Below are 25,170 nucleotides of genomic sequence, written 5' to 3'. Positions count from 1 at the left end.
TCCCACCATCGCCAGGGGAGCTTTGGTCGTTTCATACAATTGTATGTCGAAAGTATCGAGTGATGTAGCCTTGAACTTAAATTTTCTATGGCGCGTGTGTTTACGTCGCGTACGTTCTCTTGGCAGACTTTTAACAGATATTTTATCGAGGTAAGCCTTCTCGACAATGTATTAAATATTATATTTGTTTAAATGCTCTAACGATAACTTCTGTAAATAAATAAACATGAAATCGACATTAATTTCGATACACGTGTTCATTGATTTGCGTCATACGCTCGGCGAAAATTATTATTATTATTATTCAAATAATTGGAAAATAAGTTTAAAATATATTTTTCTTTTATAATAAATCTACATCAAATTTTTTTCGCTTTAGGAAACTACAAGACGATTTTCTATTAGTAAAAGATGCAATGTTATCTTCTGCAAAGATGTTCATGAAGGAATAAAAGACATAAAAGATGGTTCAAAATTACTTGTTGGAGGTTTGCATTTTATTATTATTATTAAGCAATGTCTGTTCTGTAATCAGAACATGCAGAGAATTACTTAATTATATCTACTAAGTGTTAATATAATGTATTTTGAGTATGAGATGAGGAGGATATTCCAATTTTAAACTTAATTTGACGTCACTAATTGACGTCATAACACTTTTTCATGTACTTGATGCATTCTTTCCATGTTTTGCATTGTATATTTTAATTTTATTTTGAATAATTCATCAGTTTCATGTTTATATTTCAATTGTGCCATTTTTTTTTTAAATTTTTAAATTTTTTTTAGGTTTTTTATTTTTAATTTTGCATATTTTGGGGTGAATTTTAATGTTTACAGTTAATTTTAAAGTTTTGTTAGAATTAAGGTGTAAATATTTTAATTTTATAATATTTACACCATATAGAAACCTTTTTAAGACTTTTAAACAAATCGATGAATATTTAAGTAAATATTAAAGATATAAATAAATATCATTGGATAACATTACTTAATGTTGATTAATTTAAATTAATTATTGCAAAATTAATTTCATTTATTTAAAAATGGTTAATTAATATTATGTAAAAAGTGAGTAGAAATAAATTTACAATACCAAATACTGTCTCTATGCTGTACTGATGAAATTTGCCTAAATTATTGTATATATTTATTATTTTTTTTTAAAATGCTTTTATTTAACTTGTCTTTGTATCATGTCCTTAAAACCTGCAACTTGAATTCATTTATTGCTAATTAAGATAGAAGATTGAAAGGTTGAGGACATACCTAAGTCCAATGACAACTCATTTTACTGATGATTTAGGACCCTATCCTTACCATCCTCCCTACTCTGAAACCTGATAAACATAACTAAATGTAGAATTTAAACATGGTGTGTGTGTGTGTTTAATTGCATTGTAGTGATGTATGTGATGAAGGTGGACCCATCATGTCTCAGAAAATAGGACCAATAAAAGTGTTTAATATAAATAAGAAGTACAACTCACTGTGTACGGCGTTACCAAATATTTTTCTTCCAAGCACTTTCGACGAATGTATTTCCATCGTCTTTGGGTGAATAGGAGGCTTTTATTTCGAACGTTCATGTTTGATAAACCTGTACACAGTGAGTTCTACTTCTTATTAATATCACTTGCGTGAATAGCATACTAGACTGTGTTTAATATATTTTAAAAGGTTAAAAAAAAAAATTATTTATCATATTGAATGCAGAAAGCTAGAATCTTCTTAATGATAATATTTGAAGTTATTCTCAAAATGTATAGCTTAGTTTTCACTTTGAATTTAAAAAAAAAAAGAAAAAAAATAGTAGTTTTATAATAATCTTGGGCATGTTCTCTTCATTTACAATTTTAAATTTCTAATTAAAAATATTTAAAAAGTAATCTTAGTAAACTTTTACAAAATAAGGTGTTTTAGTTTTAATTTAATAGAAAATATTAATGACATAAACTAAAATATATCTAATCTATATTTTAATCTAAAGTTATTTAAATTATTATAATTATTAATTTTAATAAGAGATGGTGCCTAATGCCTACCTCAAGTGTAAAATATATCTCTTCTTTAATACTAAAAAACCATAAAAATAAAGACTGTGTGTAACGGTCGGGTGTAACTTGATCTGAGTGTCAGGTCAGGGGTGAAAATTCCTACATACTTTCGTGGTCGGGGAGCTGAGTTCTTGTGCAGTCGTCACCCCAGTCAGTTGTATCCGAGAGTGAATAAAGTTAATTGTTAATTAACTATGTGTTTTATGTGAAACAGTGTCGAAAACAAACTCGATATAAAATTGGCGACGAGGAATAATATACAGACTTGCCAGCAGAAATTACAATTCGATATAAAAAGCCGGAAATGTCGTTCCCAGGAACATCAACCAGTGGAGTTCGTTTCGAACCATTCAAGATGGACAGCCAGTGGAAAACTTACAAGGACCGCTTTAATTTTTGCTTGAAGGCAAACCAGATTGAAAATGACCAAGATAAGTGTGCTTTATTTTTTACTGTATGCGGTGAAACTTTATATGAACTTGTAGTCACACTCATAGCGCCGAAAGAAACGACACAAGTTAACTTCAATGAAGTAATTACTGCTCTTGATAGCCATTTTAACCCGAAACCTAGTGAAATTGTCGAATCGTTCAAATTTAACCAGAGGTCGCAAAAACCGGGAGAGAGTATCAACGACTATGTCGCGGAACTACGGAAAATTGCAATGAATTGCAACTTCGGCGCCTCACTAGAGCGTATGTTAAGAGATAGGCTAGTGGCAGGTTTAAGGGATAAAGGAATACAACACGTGTTATTGGCGAAAACGGACACTACTTATAAGGCCATTTTGGATGCAGCATTGGCAGCAGAGGCAGCGTCTAACGATGTTAGCCAGCTTGGGTCAGACGGAAACAACACCCAAGTGTATAACTTAAAGGCGGACTACAAGAGAAAGAATCAGCCGGCCATATTACGCTGTTTTCGATGCACCGGAAGTCATAACCCGAATAATTGCCGATTTGCTCAGGTAATCTGTAACTTCTGCAGAAACAAGGGACACATAGAAAAGGCGTGTATCACGAAACAAAAGAGTGGACAAAGAAAATTTGCAAACCAGGGAAGAAACCAAATTGGGGCACCACGGAAAGAGATATCCAGCCAGAGAGCCAAAGTACACCGAATTGAGGAACATAAAAATTTGATGTCTAACCAGGTCGAGGAATATACATCTCTATTCAAAATACAGGGAAGTAAGATACCACCCTTAAAAATCTTACTCAAGATTGAAAATATACCAATCCTGATGGAAATAGATTCAGGGGCTGGGTACACTGTAGTGAGCGAACAGACCTTAAAAGAAATCAAAATCCAGCGAGACAAGTTAGAGCCGGAAGAAGTCAAATTACAGACATGGACTGATCAGAATCTGGAGGTAGTGGGTACTACAATGGTGAGGGTACAATTTAAAGGAAAAATTAGGAATCTGCCATTGTTAGTAATTAAAGGAAATGGACCAGGACTTATTGGAAGAAATTGGTTTGAACCATTAGGAATCAGAATAGAGGGACTTTATCACCAACATGATGCAGACGATCTGATACAAGAATTCCAGCATTTATTCAATAATTCAGAAATGGGTCTATTTAGAGGCGAGGCAGTCAGTTTAGCGATAAATAAAGAAGCTAAGCCTATTTTTATGCGGGCAAGACAGGTTCCTTTTGCATTGAGAACAAAGGTAGAACAAGAGTTGAATCGACTTCATCAGTTAGGAGTTATAGAACCAGTTAGAACTTCTAAGTGGGCCACTCCTGTGGTACCCGTTGCAAAACCAGATGGAAGTGTACGTTTATGTGGAGATTACCGCTGCACTGTAAACAGAGAGGCAATAAAAGTAGATGTATACCCATTGCCGGCCATTAACGATATACTTGCTTCACTATCTGGTGGAAAGGTATTTGCCAAGCTTGATTTCAAGGAAGCGTACTTCCAATTTCCTGTGGACCAGGAGTCGTCTGAGATTCTGACTATCAACACATGCAAGGGGTTATACAGAATGAAAAGGTTACCATTTGGAGTGAGTAGTTGTCCAGCTATTTGCCAGAGAGAGATGGAAAAGATCGTAGGAGGTATTCCAGGGACAATTGTGATGATAGATGATATACTTGTCATGGGACTCAATGAAGAAGCCCTACATCAAAAGTTGAGGAAAATTCTTAACCGGATTTCAGAAGCTGGACTAAAACTAAACGAAAACAAATGCCTATTCAAGACTAACCAACTTAAATTTTTAGGATATTTGATAGATGCTCAGGGCGTTCGGCCCACACCGGAGAAAATTGCGGCGATCCAACAGGTTCCGGAACCGAAAAACAAACAAGAATTACAAGCATTTTTGGGATTTGTAAACTTCTATGATAGATTTTTGAAAGATAAAGCAACCGAAGCTGAACCCTTATATAGACTCCTTGATAAAAACAAACAATGGATCTGGAAAAAAGAACACAGCAAAGCATTCGTGAAAATAAAAAAGATGTTAACACCAGAAACATTATTAATCCATTATAATTTAAATAAACCAGTAGTGTTATCCTGTGATGCTTCACCATATGGAGTGGGAGCAGTCCTTTCACACATATTACCAGATGGATCCGAAGCTCCTATATACTTTGCATCGAGGACACTTCACCCAGCAGAAAGAAATTATTCACAATTCGAGAGAGAAGTATTAGCTATAATCTTTGGCATTACAAAATTTCATAATTACCTAGCTGCCCGAAATTTTACTATATATACGGATTGTAAGCCAGTTGTGGGCCTTCTGAACCCTGCTAAACCAATTCCTGATTTAATCTCACCCAGAATGATTCGTTGGTGTTTAAGATTAGCAGCATACTCATATAAGATTGAACATCGTCGGTCAGCAGAGATGACTAATGTCGATGCATTATCTCGTATACCAACTACTGTGGAAGACAAGACTATCCCTGAACCAGGAGAGATATTCCTTATATTTGAACAGCCAGAATTGCCCATCACATCTCAGGAAGTAAGCAGAGAAACAAACAAAGACTCAGTGTTAAAAAGAGTTGAACATGCAATCTTACACGGATGGCCACTGAGTAGTCCAGAAGAACTTATGCCTTTTTCTAGGCGAAAACTAGAACTTTCAATTCACCACGGTTGCATTTTATGGGGACAAAGAGTAGTTATCCCTAGAACCTTGCAACCACAGCTATTACACCTGTTACACTCCACACATGAGGGTATGTCTAGAATGAAAAGAACAGCCAGAAGCTATTTTTGGTGGCCTGAAATGGACTCCCAAATTGAAGAGACTGTATCGATGTGTAGAAAATGCCAAGAACAGAGGTCAAACCCAACCCCAGTTAAGGATACTCATTGGCCATCACCCTCGGGACCCTGGGACCGAGTACACATTGATCATGCAGGACCACACTATGGACATACATATTTTATTCTAGTGGATGCTTATTCGAAGTGGGTGGAGGTAGAAGAAGTACAAACGCAGTCAACCCAGGAAACCGTGAAATTATTGAGGAGAATATTTAGTACACATGGACTACCAAATACAATTGTATCAGACAATCACCAAAGCTTTAAATCCCATGAAATGGAAGAATTTATACGTAAAAATGGGATACAGCACATATTTACCCCTCCATATCATCCCTCTTCCAACGGACAAGTAGAGAGACAAGTGCAAACTATAAAGAGGAGAATTGAAAAATTACATCACAACCAAGAAAAAACTGAAGTGTTGCTCCCCAGACTTTTGTTTAGCTTACGCACAACACCTAGTAGTACTACAGGTAAAACGGCAGCAGAACTGTTGATGGGAAGAAGACTACGTACCATCTATGATCGACTAAATCCACACCTATATAAGGATAGAATAGAGGAAACAAGAATACGAGAATTCCAGATAGGAGACAACATCAATTACAGATGCTATAGAGACGCAAAGAAGTGGAAACCAGGTAAGGTGACAAAGAAGACCGGACCATATACATACATGATAGCTTCACCAGAAGGAACTATAGAAAGGAGACATATTGATCAACTGATAGCTCGAAGAGAACAACCACTCCAGAACAGGCAACATCCAGTTTCTCAGAATAACCAACATCCAGCTCCCCAGAATAATCAACATCAAGACAAAGGACCACCTGTTAGAAAGAGCTCTAGAACACGGACACTACCTGCACATCTCCGAGACTTCGTTTTAGAGGGGGAAGATCTGTTGTAACGGTCGGGTGTAACTTGATCTGAGTGTCAGGTCAGGGGTGAAAATTCCTACATACTTTCGTGGTCGGGGAGCTGAGTTCTTGTGCAGTCGTCACCCCAGTCAGTTGTATCCGAGAGTGAATAAAGTTAATTGTTAATTAACTATGTGTTTTATGTGAAACAGTGTCGAAAACAAACTCGATATAAAAGACTGCAATTAGTTTTATCATCATAAATAAAGCTAATTGTCAAAAATGTTAATTAGATAAACTTGTATCTTAGAATTAATTTCTAAAAAGTTAGCTATAGTTTTTGTCTTGAAGACTATTTTATTAATTCATTTGATCTAAAGAATTCAAATTTATATTTGAATTGCTTATTTAGATCATATGAATGCTAACATACACTTTAAACTCATTAAATTTCAGTTTATTGTTCTGTATTCGTTTAGGATTTGGACTTTGTGGAATTCCTGAAAATTTAATAAATGGATTAGTTGAAATAGGAGTTAGAGATCTAACAATAGTTAGTAATAATGCTGGAGTGGATGACTTTGGTTTGGGTTTATTATTAAAATCTAAACAGGTAAGTCTTACATGAATTTTACTATTAATTATTTTATATAGATAAGTTTAGAGTGATATAGTTAACTGTTTTGTGTCAGATTAGATACTGTTTTAATCATTAAGTAATAAAATTGAGGGAAATTTTATTTATGAATAGCACCATATTCGCTTGAGTTATTTGATAAAGTAGATGGGAAACTCTTAAAATATTTCTTCAATAGTATATAGATTATTTAAATATTTCATTGTTGTTATTATCTTGGTTTTTATAACAGTAATCTGTTTTATATTCATTGTCATGCCATTCATTATTTTTCATCTCTTGGTTTCGTTATATGGAGCTATTGACTCTGAACTATATGTATTTAACTTGTTCTAAGACTAAATGTTATTATTTCTACTATTTTAGCATTCATTCCTTTTTTAGATTGTAAATAATCTGATATTGTTAGCCTGAAAATTATTAGTTATCACAAAATTAGCCTGACTTTAATTTTTCTTTATCAAACATTTATCTTATCGATTTGTATAAAATATATAATATTTTCTACACTAGAACTTTCGATATTCTTTTTGTTTTTAAATATTTGTAATTAATTGTTTTTATTTTTAGAAATAAAGAATTTAACTAATTTACTTTTAAAAACAATCAAGACAAACATTTTCTATACAAATTTTCTATACAAATTTCTGTAAATATAGCTAAGGATAGCTTTGCTGCATTTTAAACACTTTAATGAAAATAATTTATACATAAATGTTTATTAAACTTTTAAAACTTAATACAATGAAACAACAATTTCTAAACATAAAAATAAATTCTTTTTTAAAAGATATTAATATTTTTTTCGGTTTGTCGCTTAGAAAAACTTGGACATATTATCTATGTTTCAGTCTTTAGAAACTTAAAATAAAGTTTAAGAATATTTTGCTTTTATTTTTAAAATTGTAATTTTTATTGCATTTTTCCATAATTAATTTTTTTTAATTAATATACCTACATATGGCCTGTTTTTAGATTCTCAATGTTTTCAAAATTGTAATTTTAATTATTATAAATAATAATTAAACTTTCAGTATCTTTAAGAAGATATTTAATGCAAAAATATTAAAAGTTTATGTAATATCATTATTTAATGTCCTCTTATCGTCATTATATAATAATACTGATAAGAGGATATTACATAGTTTGTTCTCTTATCATATTTTACAGCTGTGTTTTATTTAATACAGTTTTAAGAGGCCATTATAAATATTTAAAAATTTTAATACAATTTTATATTCTAAAAATTATTCAACATTTTATTTTATTTACTTTTTATAACTTCATTGTTATTGTAATCCAAAAAAAAAAATAAACATAGTAATTTTATATAAAATTAATTTTTAATGATTTTTGGAAATTGAAAATTGCTAAATATTAAAATTTTAAATGGAATTTATTTAAGAATACATATATATTTGATCTTATACATTATCTGAAAATCAAATATGAGAGATTAGAAGAAATATGTGATTGTATTCCATTTCATTGCATAATATTGGAGAAAACAGCTTATGACATTTCAATTGTGGTGGCAATTGCTTATAACTGTAACGTCGGATGTGTTTTTTGAATCTATGGTTAAAGTTTTGTGCCGGTGGAACCAGTCACAAAATAGATGTTTGTGGTGGTGGACCAACTCTGTGTGTGTGTGTGGCATGTCAGATCACTTTCTCCCGCCACACCTCTTTATACTCCAGATGCAACAAATAGAATTGCTATTTTCATGATAAAGTCATTGAATATTTGTATATAGAGTGATCAAATATTTGTAGTTTCAATTTGAGTATCATCTTGTATACCATAGTATCTTTTTTAATACTTATTATTTTCTATGCTGTAATCAATTGTTATATGCTTTTGACACAACATGAATTGATGTACAAGTTAATTCCAGTCCAAGTTATAATGATGATCTAATGGCAGAAATTCCTATGAATATTTTTCTGAGTCATTAATGTCACATGTTTTACACATTGTATACTCAACGTGAATTCATTAGTAACTATCATTGATAAAGATTTCTATATGACATTTTCAATCTCACATGTATATATTTACATGAGTAACATGTAAAATTCTTAGAATATTTTTTTCTGTAGTGTTGTGAGATGATAAGGTACATTATTAGTAAGAATAATTTAATTATCATTTAATAATTTTTATTATTTTAATTACAACTACTATTGTATACAGTAATCTCAAATGTCTGAAAATAAAGTGCATGTACTGCAGATTTAAAATATTAAAAACTGAAAACTGAATAATACATTTTAGCTAATAAAAAAAAATGTGCAATGCATTACTTCTCACATTTTTTAAATGACTAACTAAATCTACAACAAAAAATACATCTATCCATTCCTGATGTATTCTCTAGTACAAACTATCTTTCTTTTTGACATTAATTTAAGCTGCTCTAAAGTATATTGGATATTATTACATAATAAAACTTACTTTTCCTTATATTTTATATTCTTATTATATAAATAATAAAATATAAATTACTTATTAAACTTTACCCATAGAAAATTAATCAAGTAACATGAGCTGTTATATTGAAAATTAGTACTTGATCGTAACTATGTTGGCCTTGGTCTGATGTGATCCCTATGCCACATTAATTAAGCAATCATTTCAAACCAATCACATCAGGTTCCTAGAATCCTTGGAAATATACAAGGCCAACCTGACTGGCAATTGTATTAACTTTAAACACATAAAAAGCATCTCATATGCTTGGCAATCCTTTTACAAAAACCAGGAATTGCAGACATAAATGAATAATTATTATTATTATTATTTTGTATTATTTTATATCATATATATATATATATGCGTTTATAACATATATATATATAGGGTAGATGTACCAGTTTTGGCCAGTGTAGTACCAGTTCTGGCCAGAAAACAAATTTAACTTAAAAATATAATCACAAATGAAACAAACTTTTATTGTTAACTGTTCACACAGTTAACAATAAAAGTTTGTTTCATTGGACAGATTTGAATATGTGGTGATTATATTTTTGAGTTAAATTTGTTTTCTGGCCAGACTGGTACACTGGCCAAAACTGGTACATCTACCCTATATATTAAAAATTTTTGTTACTGGAAGTTAGCGATTTAGTTAAATGTGTATAGTAATTTGTTCATGTATTGAGAAGAAGGTAATTTTAATAATATTTAAATTAATTAACTTATATTTTATAGATTAAAAGAATGATTGCATCATATGTTGGAGAAAATGCAGAATTTGAAAGACAATATTTGAGTGGTGAACTGGAATTGGAGTTTGTTCCTCAAGTAATGACAATTATTTGATGAATTAAGAAGTTATTTTTAGTCTTTATTATAATATATTAGAAATAATTAAATTTTTGAATATTTTTGTTATAATCTTGTTATTTTTAAAAATTTAACTTTATATTTTAATATCACTGTAAATTAATGTGTGAAAATACGGGGGTATGGATATGAGAATGTTACTTGTAGTCCTTTTGATCCGTCAGGATGTTTGGGCCCGCTCACGGGGTCACTGGATGGTGAAATTTATAAAACATCATCGAGATCGTATGATCCTTCCAACGTCAGGACCTGACACCAACTAGGGCAGGAATTTGTATCCTAACTCACGATATTAAGATCTGTATTTAAAAGGAGGGCTGTATAATTATCAAGTGGGGAAGTCGCAGGTAAATTCCAATCGTAGGCAGTTCAGATGTCCGTATTTAACCAAGCGAACAGATGGATTAACAAATAACAAACAAAAGTTTAGTGAATAAAATCAAGAAATACATAAAAGAATAATCTATCATTATATCGATGCCTAACTACATACACCTCTAAATACAGAGAGAGAGTTTACAAAAGGTTCTAATTATAATACCTCTGGGCTAGTTGATTCGTTTCAGTTGATGTAATCCAAATGATATGGGGAGATGTCTTTTGGATATGGAGATGGAGGAGGGCTGGAGAATAGTGAGACGGGACTTCAATGCCTGACTGCTTCAGCTGTGCAGGAATCTTCTTATGGCTGTCCTCTTCCTTGGGTCGTCTCCCTCTATGGCAGTCCTGGTTACTGTCGTCCCTGCCTACTATTTAGGCAGGTTCTTATTATTGTTGACTGCCCTGAGAATACAATTTCTTTGCCTTTTATTCTAAATTCCTCTCCAATCGGGTTTCAGTATTTGTAACATCTGACAGGATATTATTTCTGATGTAAATGGGCAGATGTTCATCGGAGATGTGTGATAGCATCTCTCCCAAAGGAAGTTTTACTTCCCTTCCAACGAAAGGGACAAAATGTGTCATTTTTGACATTAAAATGTACTTTAATTTACTAATTGATTTAAATAAAACTTACAATTCTCGCACATGTGATAGACTTTAAATTTGGGAGGTATATATTTAGTTATTCTTATATAATACTTTACTTATGTTTACTTTCATTTTAAAAATTACAAGAAACGAATAATCAATTTCCTGTAATTTTTAATAAGTTTCCTGTATTGATTATATATATAATGAATTTATTACATCTGTATGTATTAACTAAATCATAAGCAATTAGCAACTATAGATTAATTTTTTAAAATAATTTTTTCTGTTACTTTTGATGTCATATTCATTTAAAAAATTATTATTAATAATTTGAAATAAGTTTTTACTAAATACTAACAATTAAATCAAAGTTATATTAAATTTTGGTATTTTATCAGAGTTTGTAATTTTATTTTTATCAGCTAATGAAATTTCTAAATTTATTATCATAATTTCAAGCAGATAACTGAACAGTATCCATTACATTGTATGAAATAAAAGCTTTCATGGAAGCATATTTACTTGAAATATATGTTTTTCTTCAACCTTATCCATTCCAAATGCATTTACACATGAATTTGTACATTGTTGCATACTTTGCATTGGTTCCTTGAAAAATGTTAAATCAAATTTCTTCTGTATTTTGAGATTAGTCATTTCAATAGATTTAAGAAAATTTAATGCTATTCATAGTTATTAAAGAAAACTTTTTGTTTGTGACAAGCAGCTACACTATAATCTTTATCTGTGATAGATAACAGGAATTTCCATATATTTCTCAGTTTAATTTCAAATATTATTTTATTTTTAAGGGTACTTTAGCAGAAAGAATTAGAGCTGGTGGAGCAGGTATACCTGCTTTCTATACTCCTACAGCATTTGGAACTATTATTCACAAAGGTGGTGCACCAATTAAATATAATGCAGATAAAAGTGTTGGTATTTCAAGTGAAAAAAAAGAGGTATGTTAATAAAATTGTTTAAAATATATTTTCAATATTATCTTAATATTATAATTCAAATATAATTTAATTTTCATTAACTAAAGAGCAAACTAAATTTTGTGATAATCCTAATAACATGATAGTCTTTCGTAACACAAATTTTTCTCTCCAAATTCTGAAATGTGCAACTATCGGCTTTCCTTGGAGATCAAGAAGAGATAATTTGAATCACTTTTTCTATCACTACTGTATTAACTAAGGTGACAAAACATCCCACTTTTGACGGGACAGTCCCAATTTTTAACAATTTGTCCCACATCCCGTGGCGTTTTAAAAAGTCCTGAGTTTTGGAAAGATCAAGTTTTTGTCAATTATGTCATAAACTTATGTCTTGTGTTTAAGATTCGTAAAGAGCATTTTATATTGCACTTATCAGTACCAAGGTGTGCGTGAGCATTGGAAATAAAGAATACTGTGCTGACAAAACTCTTTATGTTCATGGCAAAGGCCGACAGAAAATGATTTGGGTGCAGCAACAGAGCAGTGTGTGTTCACAGGCTGTCCAAACGAGCAAACATTTTGTTTGTTGCAAAGTACATGGTGCTGAGCTCTCGTCTGTTGCCACTTTAAAAAGCTAGCGACTAGCGAAAGTAAGCACATTGGTTTATATCATTCTATTGCTAGAGGTGGTGCTGGGGTTCATTTTGGTTACGGCAGTATTATATAATAATAAAATTACAATAATAAAGTGTCACTCAAGGCAAATTCAGAGGAAAAGTAATACAAGTTAGTATTATTATTATTATTATTTAGAAAGAAATACAGAAGGATTAAAATAATTGTTAAAATATAGTTTGTCATAGTTAGCAAAAATCTCAACAGAGAACAAATGGTTAGAAATATTTCATCATTTTGAAATAAACTATGTTCCATATAATAATGCATTAAAAATTGTGGAATAAGTGCTGTCCTTAGCAGGAACTAATGCCGCTACTAAACGCGTTTTTTCTGCCGCATGTAAATAAAGTGTGGTCATCTGATAAATCACAATTAAGTGTTAAGACTTTGAAAGCCATATTATGTGTGAAATACAGTATAATTTAACAAATTCTTGCAAAAAATTTCAGGAAATTTTAAACAATGGCAGCAATCTACTAAAAATAATTAACTCAACTGAGAAATATGCTAAAGAATAAATGGTTTTTAAAGATTTATAATAGTATATATATTTATTATATTTGTAAATTTTACATCATATGTTAAAATTTAAAAAAATATAATACAATACAATTTTTGCATTTTTTGATGATAAAATTTTGTTGCTCTAGAACAATTTTTTTCAACAAGACAACCACTCCCCCCGTCAATTTTGTCCCGCTTCACCAATGTTAAAATCTGGTCACTTTAGTATTAACACTCCTGAAGATTGGCTGGAAAGTCTAAAGTATTAGTGTTTAATGAATCATTTTTATTATTTTGATCTCCAATAAAGCATATCACATTAAAAAAATTTTTTTAATATTTGCTTAAACTTGTTTTTATACAATGTAGTAATAAAAAAATATATATATCTTAAATAATCTTTTTAACAAACACCAAGAAATTAATATATAAAAATATGATACACATAAGAAACATCATACATAAAAGTACTTCAAAGTGATGCTGCGGAAACATTGATCCTAACCTAGGATTATTTGAGAAAGCCAAAGCACCTTAAGAAATGGGACATCATCACTTCTCACTAAAGTATAGTGAATGCAATTTCCATTTTATTATATAGTATTTATTTATTGTTTTCTTATTTTTATTTATTATTTAGTACATTTAATTGTGTTATTTTTTATCTTAGATTATGTGTAATTGCTATTTATGTACATCAAAATGGGTATTGTTTAGGGTCTGGGAATGAATTAATTCATTTTCCATTATTTTTAATAGGAAAAATTGTTTTGGACTTTGAACAGTTCAGAGTTTGAATGGCATCCTAGAAAGAATTAAATGTAAAATACAAGGTATTCTGTATTAACAGTAAAAAGCACAATTACAAATTTTTTTAAAATTATAAAAACAGGACCTTATCACATTTTAATTTCTTAAAAAATTATTTAAGAACAATAAAAAATGTTCATCCCATTACAAAAAGTTCCACATTTGAAGTCACTTCTCACAATAGATCCTTCTCTATAGGCATGTTCGAGCCTGAGCTTTATCTTCTCCCTGTGGTTGACCTCTGTCAGAACTGTCCCAATCATTTTACATAATTATCTGAACATTTTTTATTGTTCTTTACAGTTTTTTAAGAAAGTAAATAGCATGATATCATAAATCATAAAAATGTCTTTAAAAAATTTTAATAGTCTCTCTTTCAAGTTTACAAAGCAGTTTTTATAAATAAAACAAGGAAAGCACTGATGTCATGGACACAATGCATTAAAAGTAAGAACTCTGAACAACAATTCTGCCATTAGATATTCTCTACAATACCTAGTTCAAGGGTAATGAATACACTGTGTAGTTAATTTGTAGTAAAAATTAAAAAGTTTCAGAGTTTTAATGACAGCTGCAAATACCCACTGTTTCCTCAATATTTGCACTGTTCTCCACAGAAATAAAATTATCCACAGTTGGGGAAATTTTTCGTTACGTGGTTGTATGCCAGACCACAGTCTGATGCAGATTTCAGTGTTTAATGCAAAACAAAGAAATCAGTCACAGTATGTTTTCCCAGAACAAGAGTGAGATGCTGCAAGACTTTATGCACATAATTAAGAATTTTTATGGCATGTGTTAATATGTGAAAGAATTCAAATTTTATGCATTATCCTGTTTAACATTCTGTTTCTACTTATGAATTGCTGAAAATAGATAAGAACAATAAAGGATTAAATAAACATTCTGATATTTTCAATATTTTAAATTAATAATAAAGTTATTTTCTAAAAAAAAAAAAAATATGTGAACATTATTTACAGTGTCATTTAACTGGCAATATTTATTTTTACATTTAAATGTCTTATCTGATCCTTTGTAGAGCAGATCCTTTAAAATCTACATTACCAAATTTTTCAATTTTAACAATATATTTGAACTAAATATTTTTCTAAGTCTTCAAAAGAAACAATAAATTTAATAATACAAAATGTTTCAGGAACGAACATTCAATGGTCGTAATTATATAATGGAAGAGTCCATTTTGGGAGATTTTGCTTTGATTAAGGCATGGAAAGCAGATAAAGCTGGAAATTTAATTTTCAGGTAAATTATAAATTTTTGCTACATTTATAATTTCAAACCATACACTGTGGAATATGAAATTTTTCAAATATTAGCGAGGTTGAGACCGAAGTTTGAAATGCGAAAACGTGTAAGTCGGACGTTCGGCGCCACTTTCCTGTAAGCCTAAAAGTTTGACAGTGGCGTTTAGAATGTCGAACATGATTCCACTGACTTTCCAAACACCATTATCAAACTTCTAGGCTTACAGGAAAGCAGCGCCAAACGTCCGACATACATGTTTTCGTGTTTAAAACTTCGGCCTCAACCTCGCTATTGAATGTGATATCCAATAAAATGTAAACTAATGGAAAGTTTCTGTGAAAGCTGAATTAACTTCATATTTTTAATTAATAATAATATTTTAAAAATAGTTTTCTTTTTTTATATACAGTGGAACCTCGCTTAACGAGCATAATTTGTTCCAGAGTCTTACTCGTAATGCAAAACACTCGTTAAGCGAAACAATTTTTTCCATAGAAATTAATGTAAAATACGGTGCGTTCCCTGGCAAAAAAATGCCCAAATGTTTTATGTATAACGTTTATTCAAAAAAAAAAAATTGTACAATATACACTGTTAAGGAGCGTGAATCATCATCATCATCATTTCTTCTAGCGTGGAATGAACCATCTTGGAATGAGAATTCAATTTGCAGAAACAAAAACAAAAAAAAAAATCACAGCTAATATGTTTGATAAACACTTCAAACAATATGCCAAATTCTTGGGTTATGTAAATGTTATAATTAAATATTAGAAATTAATTAATTTGTTTAGAGGTAGGCAGTTATGTTTCCATCTCGTATTAAATTTAATAATTATAAATAGTTAATTTTTAATTCAGACATTACTAAAATTTAATTTGAAATCGGTCATTAAATTTAATGACCCAAGAATTTGGCATATAGTTTGGCGTGTTTATTATATAACAGGCTATAGTTGTTGATGTTTATAAGTAATATGTGTGAACACAAGTTTGGAAAAATATGTGATCACAAGCGACACTAAGATGTTAGCGGAACAAGTGCTAAACACAGACTGATGGAGCATGCCACATGCGCACAATTCGGGACTTCCTCTCTCCTCATCACTCATTATGCAAAATATCGCTTGTTAAGTGAGGCAAATTTTTACAATTTGTATTGCTTGTTCTGCGAAATCCTTGTGCGAGGTTCCACTGTATATAAATTAACTAAACACCTAAGACTAGCTTGATTGTAAGTATTTAAATATAAATATTTATACATGTTTGTTAATTGCAATTATTTTAATAAATGTCTTGCCTTTCTGTATAATAAAATACAGAAAATGGAAAGAAAAAGTTATTGCAAAAATTCAGATATGAAAATTTCCAAATTTTTGTGATTTTCTAATCATATAACTTTTGTTGAGTTTAACAAATATTTCAATGCTTTCCACTTATCAAAATCTTTGCATTATAATGAGAATTAATTATAGTATTTATAATCATATATATCTGAACATATACCATATTTACTTGAATTTAAGGTATCATCAAGACGCATCTTAATTTTTACGTGCTCACCCAAGGATTTTTTTCATTTGGAAAAATATCCTTGGGTGAGCATGTAAAAATTACAACTTGAGACAAATTTATTGTACGGTAAAGTAAGTTATTTATCAGTCTTCTGTGGTTTCAATGTTGGAAACCTCTTCAGTTTCTGTATTAGACTCTTCTGAATCAACATTGCATCAATGCTCATATCTTTTACCTGCAATCATCTTCAGTGCTGTTTGAAGCACAGTACACAATACAATATTGACTGAAATATTATATTGTGTAAATTACAAAACTCAAATGTTACCTTTTTGTTTTAAAACCAATTGAAAATACCAAAATACAGGTATATATGAATTATTTTTAAAAATTATATGTAATTTTGTATGGGTATATTTCGTATGTATTGGGGTAATTTGGATAATGTATTATTCACCATCCTTCATTCATATTGGTTGACTCATTGTACAGTAGATCAGTCAACTTATAATGATTAAAAATTATGACACCATCATACAGAGAACCATATAGGTTTTGTGTTGGAATCTTGCAGAAAAAAACCTAATTCAAAGACACTCTTTCTTACTAAACCATACTTAGTTTCAATTGTTTCTATAAAAGAAGATTCTACTGTTCTGTATTTGTTTAGAAATAATTTTAGGTCTGTAGAATGGCATGTCAAAATGCCCCAATAAAATATCTAGCCCAGTAGAAATAAAGATTTTAAACCCACTTGAGCCTCAGTAAAGGATCTAATAGAATCTAATGTTTAAGCATTATTAGAAATCACTGACAGTTTAAAATAACTACTAGGCTTAAGAGTAGTTAATTAAAATTAGTCTCAGACTCTTTAGTAGGAAATGATTTTCACAGATAATGCAAGACCAAAATGCAATTTCTTGAATGTTCTTGAATGAGCATTTTGGTCTTGTGATAATTTCGTAGAATATAACATTTTAAGTAGTAGTAAAAGATTGTAAGAAGATCAAAATTTATGGTTCATATATTTTTATAGCTGTTTTATTAGTTATATATGTGCAACTTGTGCAACTGACTAATATATGTGTGCATATACAAAGTTAGTCAAGTTCCTTGCACCCTTTTCATACCAAAAATACTGAAGACATATTAATTACTTTCTCAGTTATATATAACAGAGAGAAAGTATGGCAATTGGTCAAAAAATGACCTTCCAAGATTTTTACATTTTTGGACTTTTTTTTTTTTTTTTTTTTAGGACACCTCAAAACGTCAAGAAATGCAAAAAAATTCAGGGGTAATTTCTGTATATATGGATGTTAGCGTTTGTGTGGGCACAATTTTGATCACCTTCTTTGAAGCTTAATAACTTCTGTGCTTTTTGTTGAAATTTTCTGAAATTTTGTAGGGTGGTTTGTTTATTAGGGGGATCAATGCTATTAAATTTTGGTGGTTAAAGGTTGAGGTTGACGGCTGGATAACTGACTCATCATCATAGGACAGTGAGTTAAGTTTTAGTCAGCCTAGAAAGGAAGTTTGTTTCCTCCCTTTCTCGGAAACTAAAAATGTACATCCAAAGAAATAAAATAATTAGTCCCCCAATTTGCAGATCTCACAAAATCATAATGTAAGTTTATAAAGGAAATAGAATATTTAATTTCCTTATTTTATAGTTTAAATAACAATTCTTGTAATCAATATGTGGAAAATCTTCAGTATTAAATTTTTGTTTATATAAATTTTGTTAAAAAAAAGTTTGTATTTTGTTTTAGAAAATCAGCTGCAAATTTTAATCCACCAATGTGCAAGGCAGCTAAAGTAACAATAGCTGAAGTAAGTAGTTTCTAATATTTAAAATTGGTTGTTGAGTAATACGTTTGAAATTTTAAGATAATTAAAAAGTTAAAATATCCTTTAAAAAATTTACAAAAGAATTATTTTTCGGACATAACTATAGAAGTGTCCTTCATTTTTTTTTTCTTTAATATTCATTTGACTTTTTAATACTCCAGAATGCAATGAAAGAATTGGTTTAATAATGGATTTAATTTTTCAGAAAAAGAAATTATATAAAATTTCATCAAGGTACAAGTTGTAAGGAATCCTATAGCTGTGTTTAGCTGAATTTTCTCATTGATTACTCTGTAAAAGTTTACAAAAGCAGATTTATGGTTGTCATTTGTAAAAATTTAATTTCTTCTCCTTCCTTTTTTAAATAAGTTTAAATATATTATGAATAGAAAAACAATTGAGAAATTTCCCAGAATTATAGTTATTATTAGTGAGGTTGAGGCCGAAGTTTTAAATGTGAAAACGTGTATGTCGGACGTTTGGCGCTGCTTTCCTGTAAGCCTAGAAGTTTGACAATGGTGTTTGGAAAGTCGGTGGAATCATGCTCGACATTCCAAATGCCATTGTCAAACTTCTAGGCTTATAGGAAAGTGGCGCTGAACGTCCGACGTACACGTTTTCGCGTTTAAAACTTCGGCCTCAACCTTGCTATATATTTTTGATGAGAATTTTTGAAAACTGATTTATTATTAAAACATGTCTATTTTTTATATTCATTTACACATATAATGAATATTTTTTCCAACTGGATTCCTACATTTTCTATTTTCCATTATTCATTAATAGTCTTCATGCTAAATATGATTTATTTTTTTTTCCATTTTGAAGCTAAACTATATTAAAAAAGTTATATTCTCGGAACAATCAACACTGTGAAGTTTTCAGCATTTTTGCCTCCATTTATTTAAAATCAAATCTCATGTTCATATTTTAATTATGAAGAATATATATGGAGCTATAAGTATTATATATTTCCAGGTTGAAGAAATTGTCGAAATAGGTGATATTCCACCCGAGCAAGTCCACGTACCAGGTGTTTACGTTCAAAGAGTAATTAAGGGAAATAAATTTGAAAAAAGAGTTGAGGTAAAATATTTTAAAAAATGTTATGTATCAAATATTAATTTAATTGATAATTAATTTTATATGTAATATTTAAAGAGATTAAAGATACGTCAACCTAATCACGGTAAAAAAGAAATGACGCCTCGAGCACTCAAAAGAGAAAAAATAATACGTCGAGCGGCACTAGAGTTAAAAGATGGAATGTATGGTATCCTTTTACATTTTATATGAATACAAAATGAGATTTAAAAATATATATTAAAAAATAATTAAATTAGAACTAATAGAATAATTAAATTAGCTTGCTTTAAATGTGATTGTAACTGATTATTATAGTTTCAAATTTTTACTTAACGTCATCAGTAAATCTTGGAATTGGTATACCTGTTTTAGTAAGTAATTTCATTCCACCAGAAAAAACTGTACATTTACACAGTGAAAATGGATTAATTGGATTAGTAAGTAAATATTTTATTATTTCACGATTTCAATATTATATTACATCATCGTAAAATGTATTTAGGGTCCATATCCATTGCAAGATGAAGTAGATGCAGATTTGATTAATGCTGGAAAGGAGTCTGTTACAGTCCTTCCCGGGGCTTCGTATTTTTCTAGCGACGAGTCGTTTGCAATTATCCGAGGGTAAACCGTTCCATTATTTTCTTAAATTTACAAAATTCCAAACATTTTTTTAAACATACTTCATTTTATTCAGTGGGCATCTACAAGTAACTATGTTAGGAGCAATGCAAGTATCTAAATACGGAGATCTAGCCAATTGGATGATACCAGTAAGTAGAAATGATATTTCTTTTAATACAGTGCAAAACATAATAAAATTTGAATTTGAGTATTTGTACGATCATTAATTTTTTTAATGATTTCTTTACAATTAAGATCAAGCATAGAATAAGATTCTAAATTAAATTTTAATCTATATCAAAAAAACTTGAAAATATATGCTTTTTATTGCATAAAATTATAAGAAATGCGAGTTTCTTTATCGTAACTGCAATAAAATGTATGTAATCATATTGCATTCATAAACTAAAAGTGGCAAAAAAATTTATACATAATAATAAATTTTTTTAGCTTCATAAGAGTAATGTTCAAAATAACACCCAGTCGGTTTGACAAAACACAACGTTTATATTTACGAGACAAACATACAAAATAAATACAAGATAACGTTACAACTAATTATGCACAAGACACTAATCCAAGTGACAACCGACTATATTCCGTACAAGTTCGTCGGAAAGACATCTTACGACCTCCGCTAACAGACTTAGTATTCGCAACACCTCTGAGTCGAGAAAAGTTTGTAATAGTCCAACTGGAGTTCACTTTCATCAGGTTTCCGTAAGTCCAAAGAGAGAGATAGTTAGAACTTCGATAGAACCGATCCTTTTTTCTTAGAACCTAGAACTAGAACCCGAACCTCCGTTCCTGCCGAAAACTACTTCTTATATAGTAGCTGGCGTTCGAATTCTCCACCAATCAACTTCGATGTTTCCGTAACGTCCAGCCAACAGCCATTCTCCGCCAGCCAATTGTTCGTCAATCGTCGTTTCAAACCACAACGGTTTTCCTAACGGATCTTAACGGTTCTTCCGTAATGCATGATTTGAATCACTAAAGTTCGTTATCTTACGACCAGGGCGGGAATCGCTCCCCTGGGCAATTCCATACCCTACAATAAGTTTAAAATAATAGTTAATAGTATGAAAAACTTCTTCTATTACATTATCTTCCGCATTCGTATCATGATATTTATGACAAAACTGCATAAGATTAAATGATTAAATGTTAAGATTTTTAATAAAATTAATTCAATGGTAGAAATCATATTATTTTGATTACATCAACAAACCGTTTATGTAATAAGTACTACAAGAATCCTTTTACTTTTCTTCTGAGATAATAAGTAAAAATATATATAATGGAATCCGTATCTGATACACACATTGTATGTATGTAATGTCTATATGTGTATTTTTTGTTGATAGTGACAATTATATAAATTATCTAGTTATCAGATCTTTAATAATTATAATAAATTAAAATGCTGAATTAAGTTTTGCATTCATATAATTAACAGTTTTTTAAAAGACAGCAAAAGCTTCCCACTTTTACATATACTAATTTAACATTCTAAAAATGTGACCATTATATTGACAATGCCCAAGTCAAGACTGATATCACCTGTGACTTCAGGCACACTCCCAGGAACCTTCCAAATAATTATCGCACGGGTGGTCACATATGAGAGAACGAATGAGCTCAGGACGGAGGAGAGAGTCGAGAGACAGTGCACCAGAAATAACACACTCCACTACGTATTTAATCATAAAACAACAAATATTTATTTTTCAAGAGACTAAAAATTACAAAGAAAAATAGATAGAGTGAGAGTCTAAATCTTTATGCGTGCCTGTACAAGGGAGTGTGTTTACAACTGTATACACGGGTCGATAAATACCAGGATCTGTAATGTTCCACGATCGCTTGGATGTCCCAAAAAGGGAAAGGCTTGTTTGTGATGAGTCTCGAATCCAAAAGTCCGGAATATGCAATATCCACGACAATCGTTTGTAGTTTGGAGCAGCTAAGGTCAAGTGGAAATGGCAGGAAATGGCGAAGATCGGCAGTAGAGCATGGCGGGAACAAGCACACATTTCAAATATGGGCAAGTGAACTCTCTCTACATTCCCCTTTTTATTCTGGGTCTTCCCCTCTGCTATGCTGATTCCCAAATTTAATAAGGTAGTTGGTGGTTAGTCCAATCCTTGATTTTTTGTAAGATTTCCATCAGTGATTAGTTTTATCAGATGTGTCACCCACAAAGGAACTGTTATCAGTGGGAAAATCTTGTGAACTTCCTCTGTTGAATTAGTCAATTCAGGTTTAAATAAAATAATATGCTTAGTCTCGATTTACATGGGGTTCCATAAATGGAGATGTAATAACCTGAATTATTCATGGTTTAGGTTCCAAAAAGAAAATGCCATATCAATTATAATTATTTTATTAATAAATTTTCCATATACACATACTTTAAAAAAGTATATAATATCTATTTTTATAGAAATCAGTCAGTCAGTCCAAATCATTTTCTTTTCAATGTCAGCTATAGAACAATGTTCAGCCAAGGCTGATGTGAGGCTCAAAGATTCTGAAAACTTATGTCATTGTAATAAAAAAAACACAAATCATTTTTGAATCCTTTATCTGAATTCATATAAGTAATTTGTGTAAATTGACAGTCCAGCGTATGTTATACATATTTTAAATTGTAAAATTACTTTATAAAATGTGTGGTTGGCTATAAGTTAAAATTTTGTTTTAATGTTAATTAAATCTTTCAAATTTTTTATTAAATTGTTTTTATGAATATATAAATTTTTGTATATTTTTATAAATCTAGGGAAAATTAGTCAAAGGAATGGGGGGTGCAATGGATTTGGTTTCTAGTGCTTTGATGGGTACAAAGGTCATAGTAACTACAGAACATACAGCCATAGACGGATCACCAAAAAATTGTGGACAAATGTACATTACCTATTACGGGTCAAAAATGCATTGATTTAATAATTACAGAAAAGGTAATTTAAAAATTTATAAATTGATACTGTATTGAAATTTTATATATATATATGTGTGTGTGTGTGATTTCAGGGTGTATTTGAAGTTGACAAAGAAAAAGGATTAACATTAACTGAGATTGCAGAAGAAGTTACAATGGAAGAAATGCTAAATACCACAGGAAGTCCTTTTGAAGTAAGTATTTCACTCACACTTTAAGGATTGTTATAATCACTTTTTTCTGGTAAGTAGAAATTCAAATAAAGGACTTAATTTTCTGTAAAATATTTTAGCTTGACAAATCTTACTTATATGTTTGAGATTTAAAAAAATATATAAGTACACAATGAGAAGAAACATGAGCAAACAGATAGTACTAAATAAATTTTATCAAACTTACAACTTTTTGTCATGTAAACTCTGTGAATATTCTTCTTTCCTCCATCTTTAAACTTCATTTTTAATAATTAGTTTGTACATTCACTTAGTACATTCATGATGGGAGATAGAGGTATATTAATTGTTTTTTTTTTTTACTTAGCACGTTATTATTATTTTATTAGAAATTTCATCATATTAAAATTCCTGAGATAGCAAATTGCTTTTGTTCTAGAGTCAATGATGAGCCACTTTATTGTAATTTATATCTATCATGAATGCTTACAGGAGATATGTATCTGTTAGAAAAGGGATTGATAATTATAAAAAAAATGATTCTGTAAATGATCTAAAGGTTTCAACGATATTATTAACTTTTTTAGACTGCTTTTCTTTTTGTCATATAACTAATGCATGCATCGTATTTATACCAGATAATGTTATGGTTTAGAAACTTAAGATTGATAATGGAAGTAGAAGTAATTGGCTATGCGTAATTAGCATATTTATTTAGAAATATTTTTCTTATTTTGAATGAAATTTGTATCATCATTTAATCCTTCACATCTTGTGATAGTAGTATGTTCTCTAAATCATAATCATTTTTCTTTAGATTTTCTGCTCTGGTTAATATTAAACTTCTCTTTAAATAATCATTCCCTAATATAAATTAAATTCTATTTGGATGGTAAATGTTTGTTAGTTATATAATTCTTTAGTTCTCTCAATTTTGATATTAAATACAGAAATTATCATAAAAATTTTTCTTGAATTATTAAATTCAAGAAAAATAAACCATTTATAGATGGCTACATCACTAATGTTTAAGGAAAGATGTTTTTCCTGCACATACAAAATATTTGATTCCATGAATTACAAGACGACAGCTTTTCATTCTATTCATTCTTAACATTAGTAATTTGTTATTTTGGAAATTTAATAAAATAAGAAAATTTTGTGTGCTAATGCTAGAACTATTAGTAACTGATTTAAAGGAGTAAAAAGAAAAATCACTGTACATATCTTCTTTAGTATATTCATGTATATCAAATAGAGGAAAGCCAGTGGATTTCTTTTAATCAACCTTTATGTAGAACAATGATGATGATCCACTATCATTGTGAAAGATTATAGAAATGTACTTGTTAGCGATCTGTCATAATCATTAACAGAAACAGCAGTTGTCACGAGTTGTATCTTTTCATTCAAAATACTAGAACTGTAGAAAAGTTCAGCTATAATTACTTCCATAATTCAATTATAATAATTTAAATGTGCTTTTTTTCCCCTTTATATAGATTTCTCCAGATTTGAAAACAATGGGACAAGTGGATTTAAGTTGAAAATTTGGAATTGTATGTAAAAAAATTTATTAATAAATTATATTTTCATAA

General features: G+C 30.0%; 1 protein-coding gene across 1 annotated transcript; it reads left to right on the top strand.

Moving 5' to 3' along the window:
• On the top strand, window positions 1-25,170 carry LOC136969251 (succinyl-CoA:3-ketoacid coenzyme A transferase 1, mitochondrial-like). Its single transcript, XM_067263339.1, is given in 16 exon segments — window positions 1-150; window positions 380-488; window positions 6,694-6,827; window positions 10,065-10,157; window positions 11,987-12,136; window positions 15,270-15,376; window positions 18,667-18,727; window positions 19,724-19,831; window positions 19,907-20,018; window positions 20,174-20,268; window positions 20,334-20,455; window positions 20,529-20,604; window positions 23,241-23,348; window positions 23,350-23,418; window positions 23,492-23,593; window positions 25,075-25,170. Coding segments are annotated over 16 exon segments (1,554 nt in total). The 5' UTR covers window positions 1-87; the 3' UTR covers window positions 25,120-25,170.

Source organism: Centruroides vittatus, unplaced genomic scaffold (genome assembly GCF_030686945.1).
Source record: "Centruroides vittatus isolate TY-2023 unplaced genomic scaffold, ASM3068694v2 contig_1773, whole genome shotgun sequence".
Taxonomy (NCBI): Eukaryota; Metazoa; Arthropoda; class Arachnida; order Scorpiones; family Buthidae; genus Centruroides; species Centruroides vittatus.
Note: the sequence above shows the minus strand (reverse complement) of the source record. Positions and strands in the feature narration are given on the sequence as shown.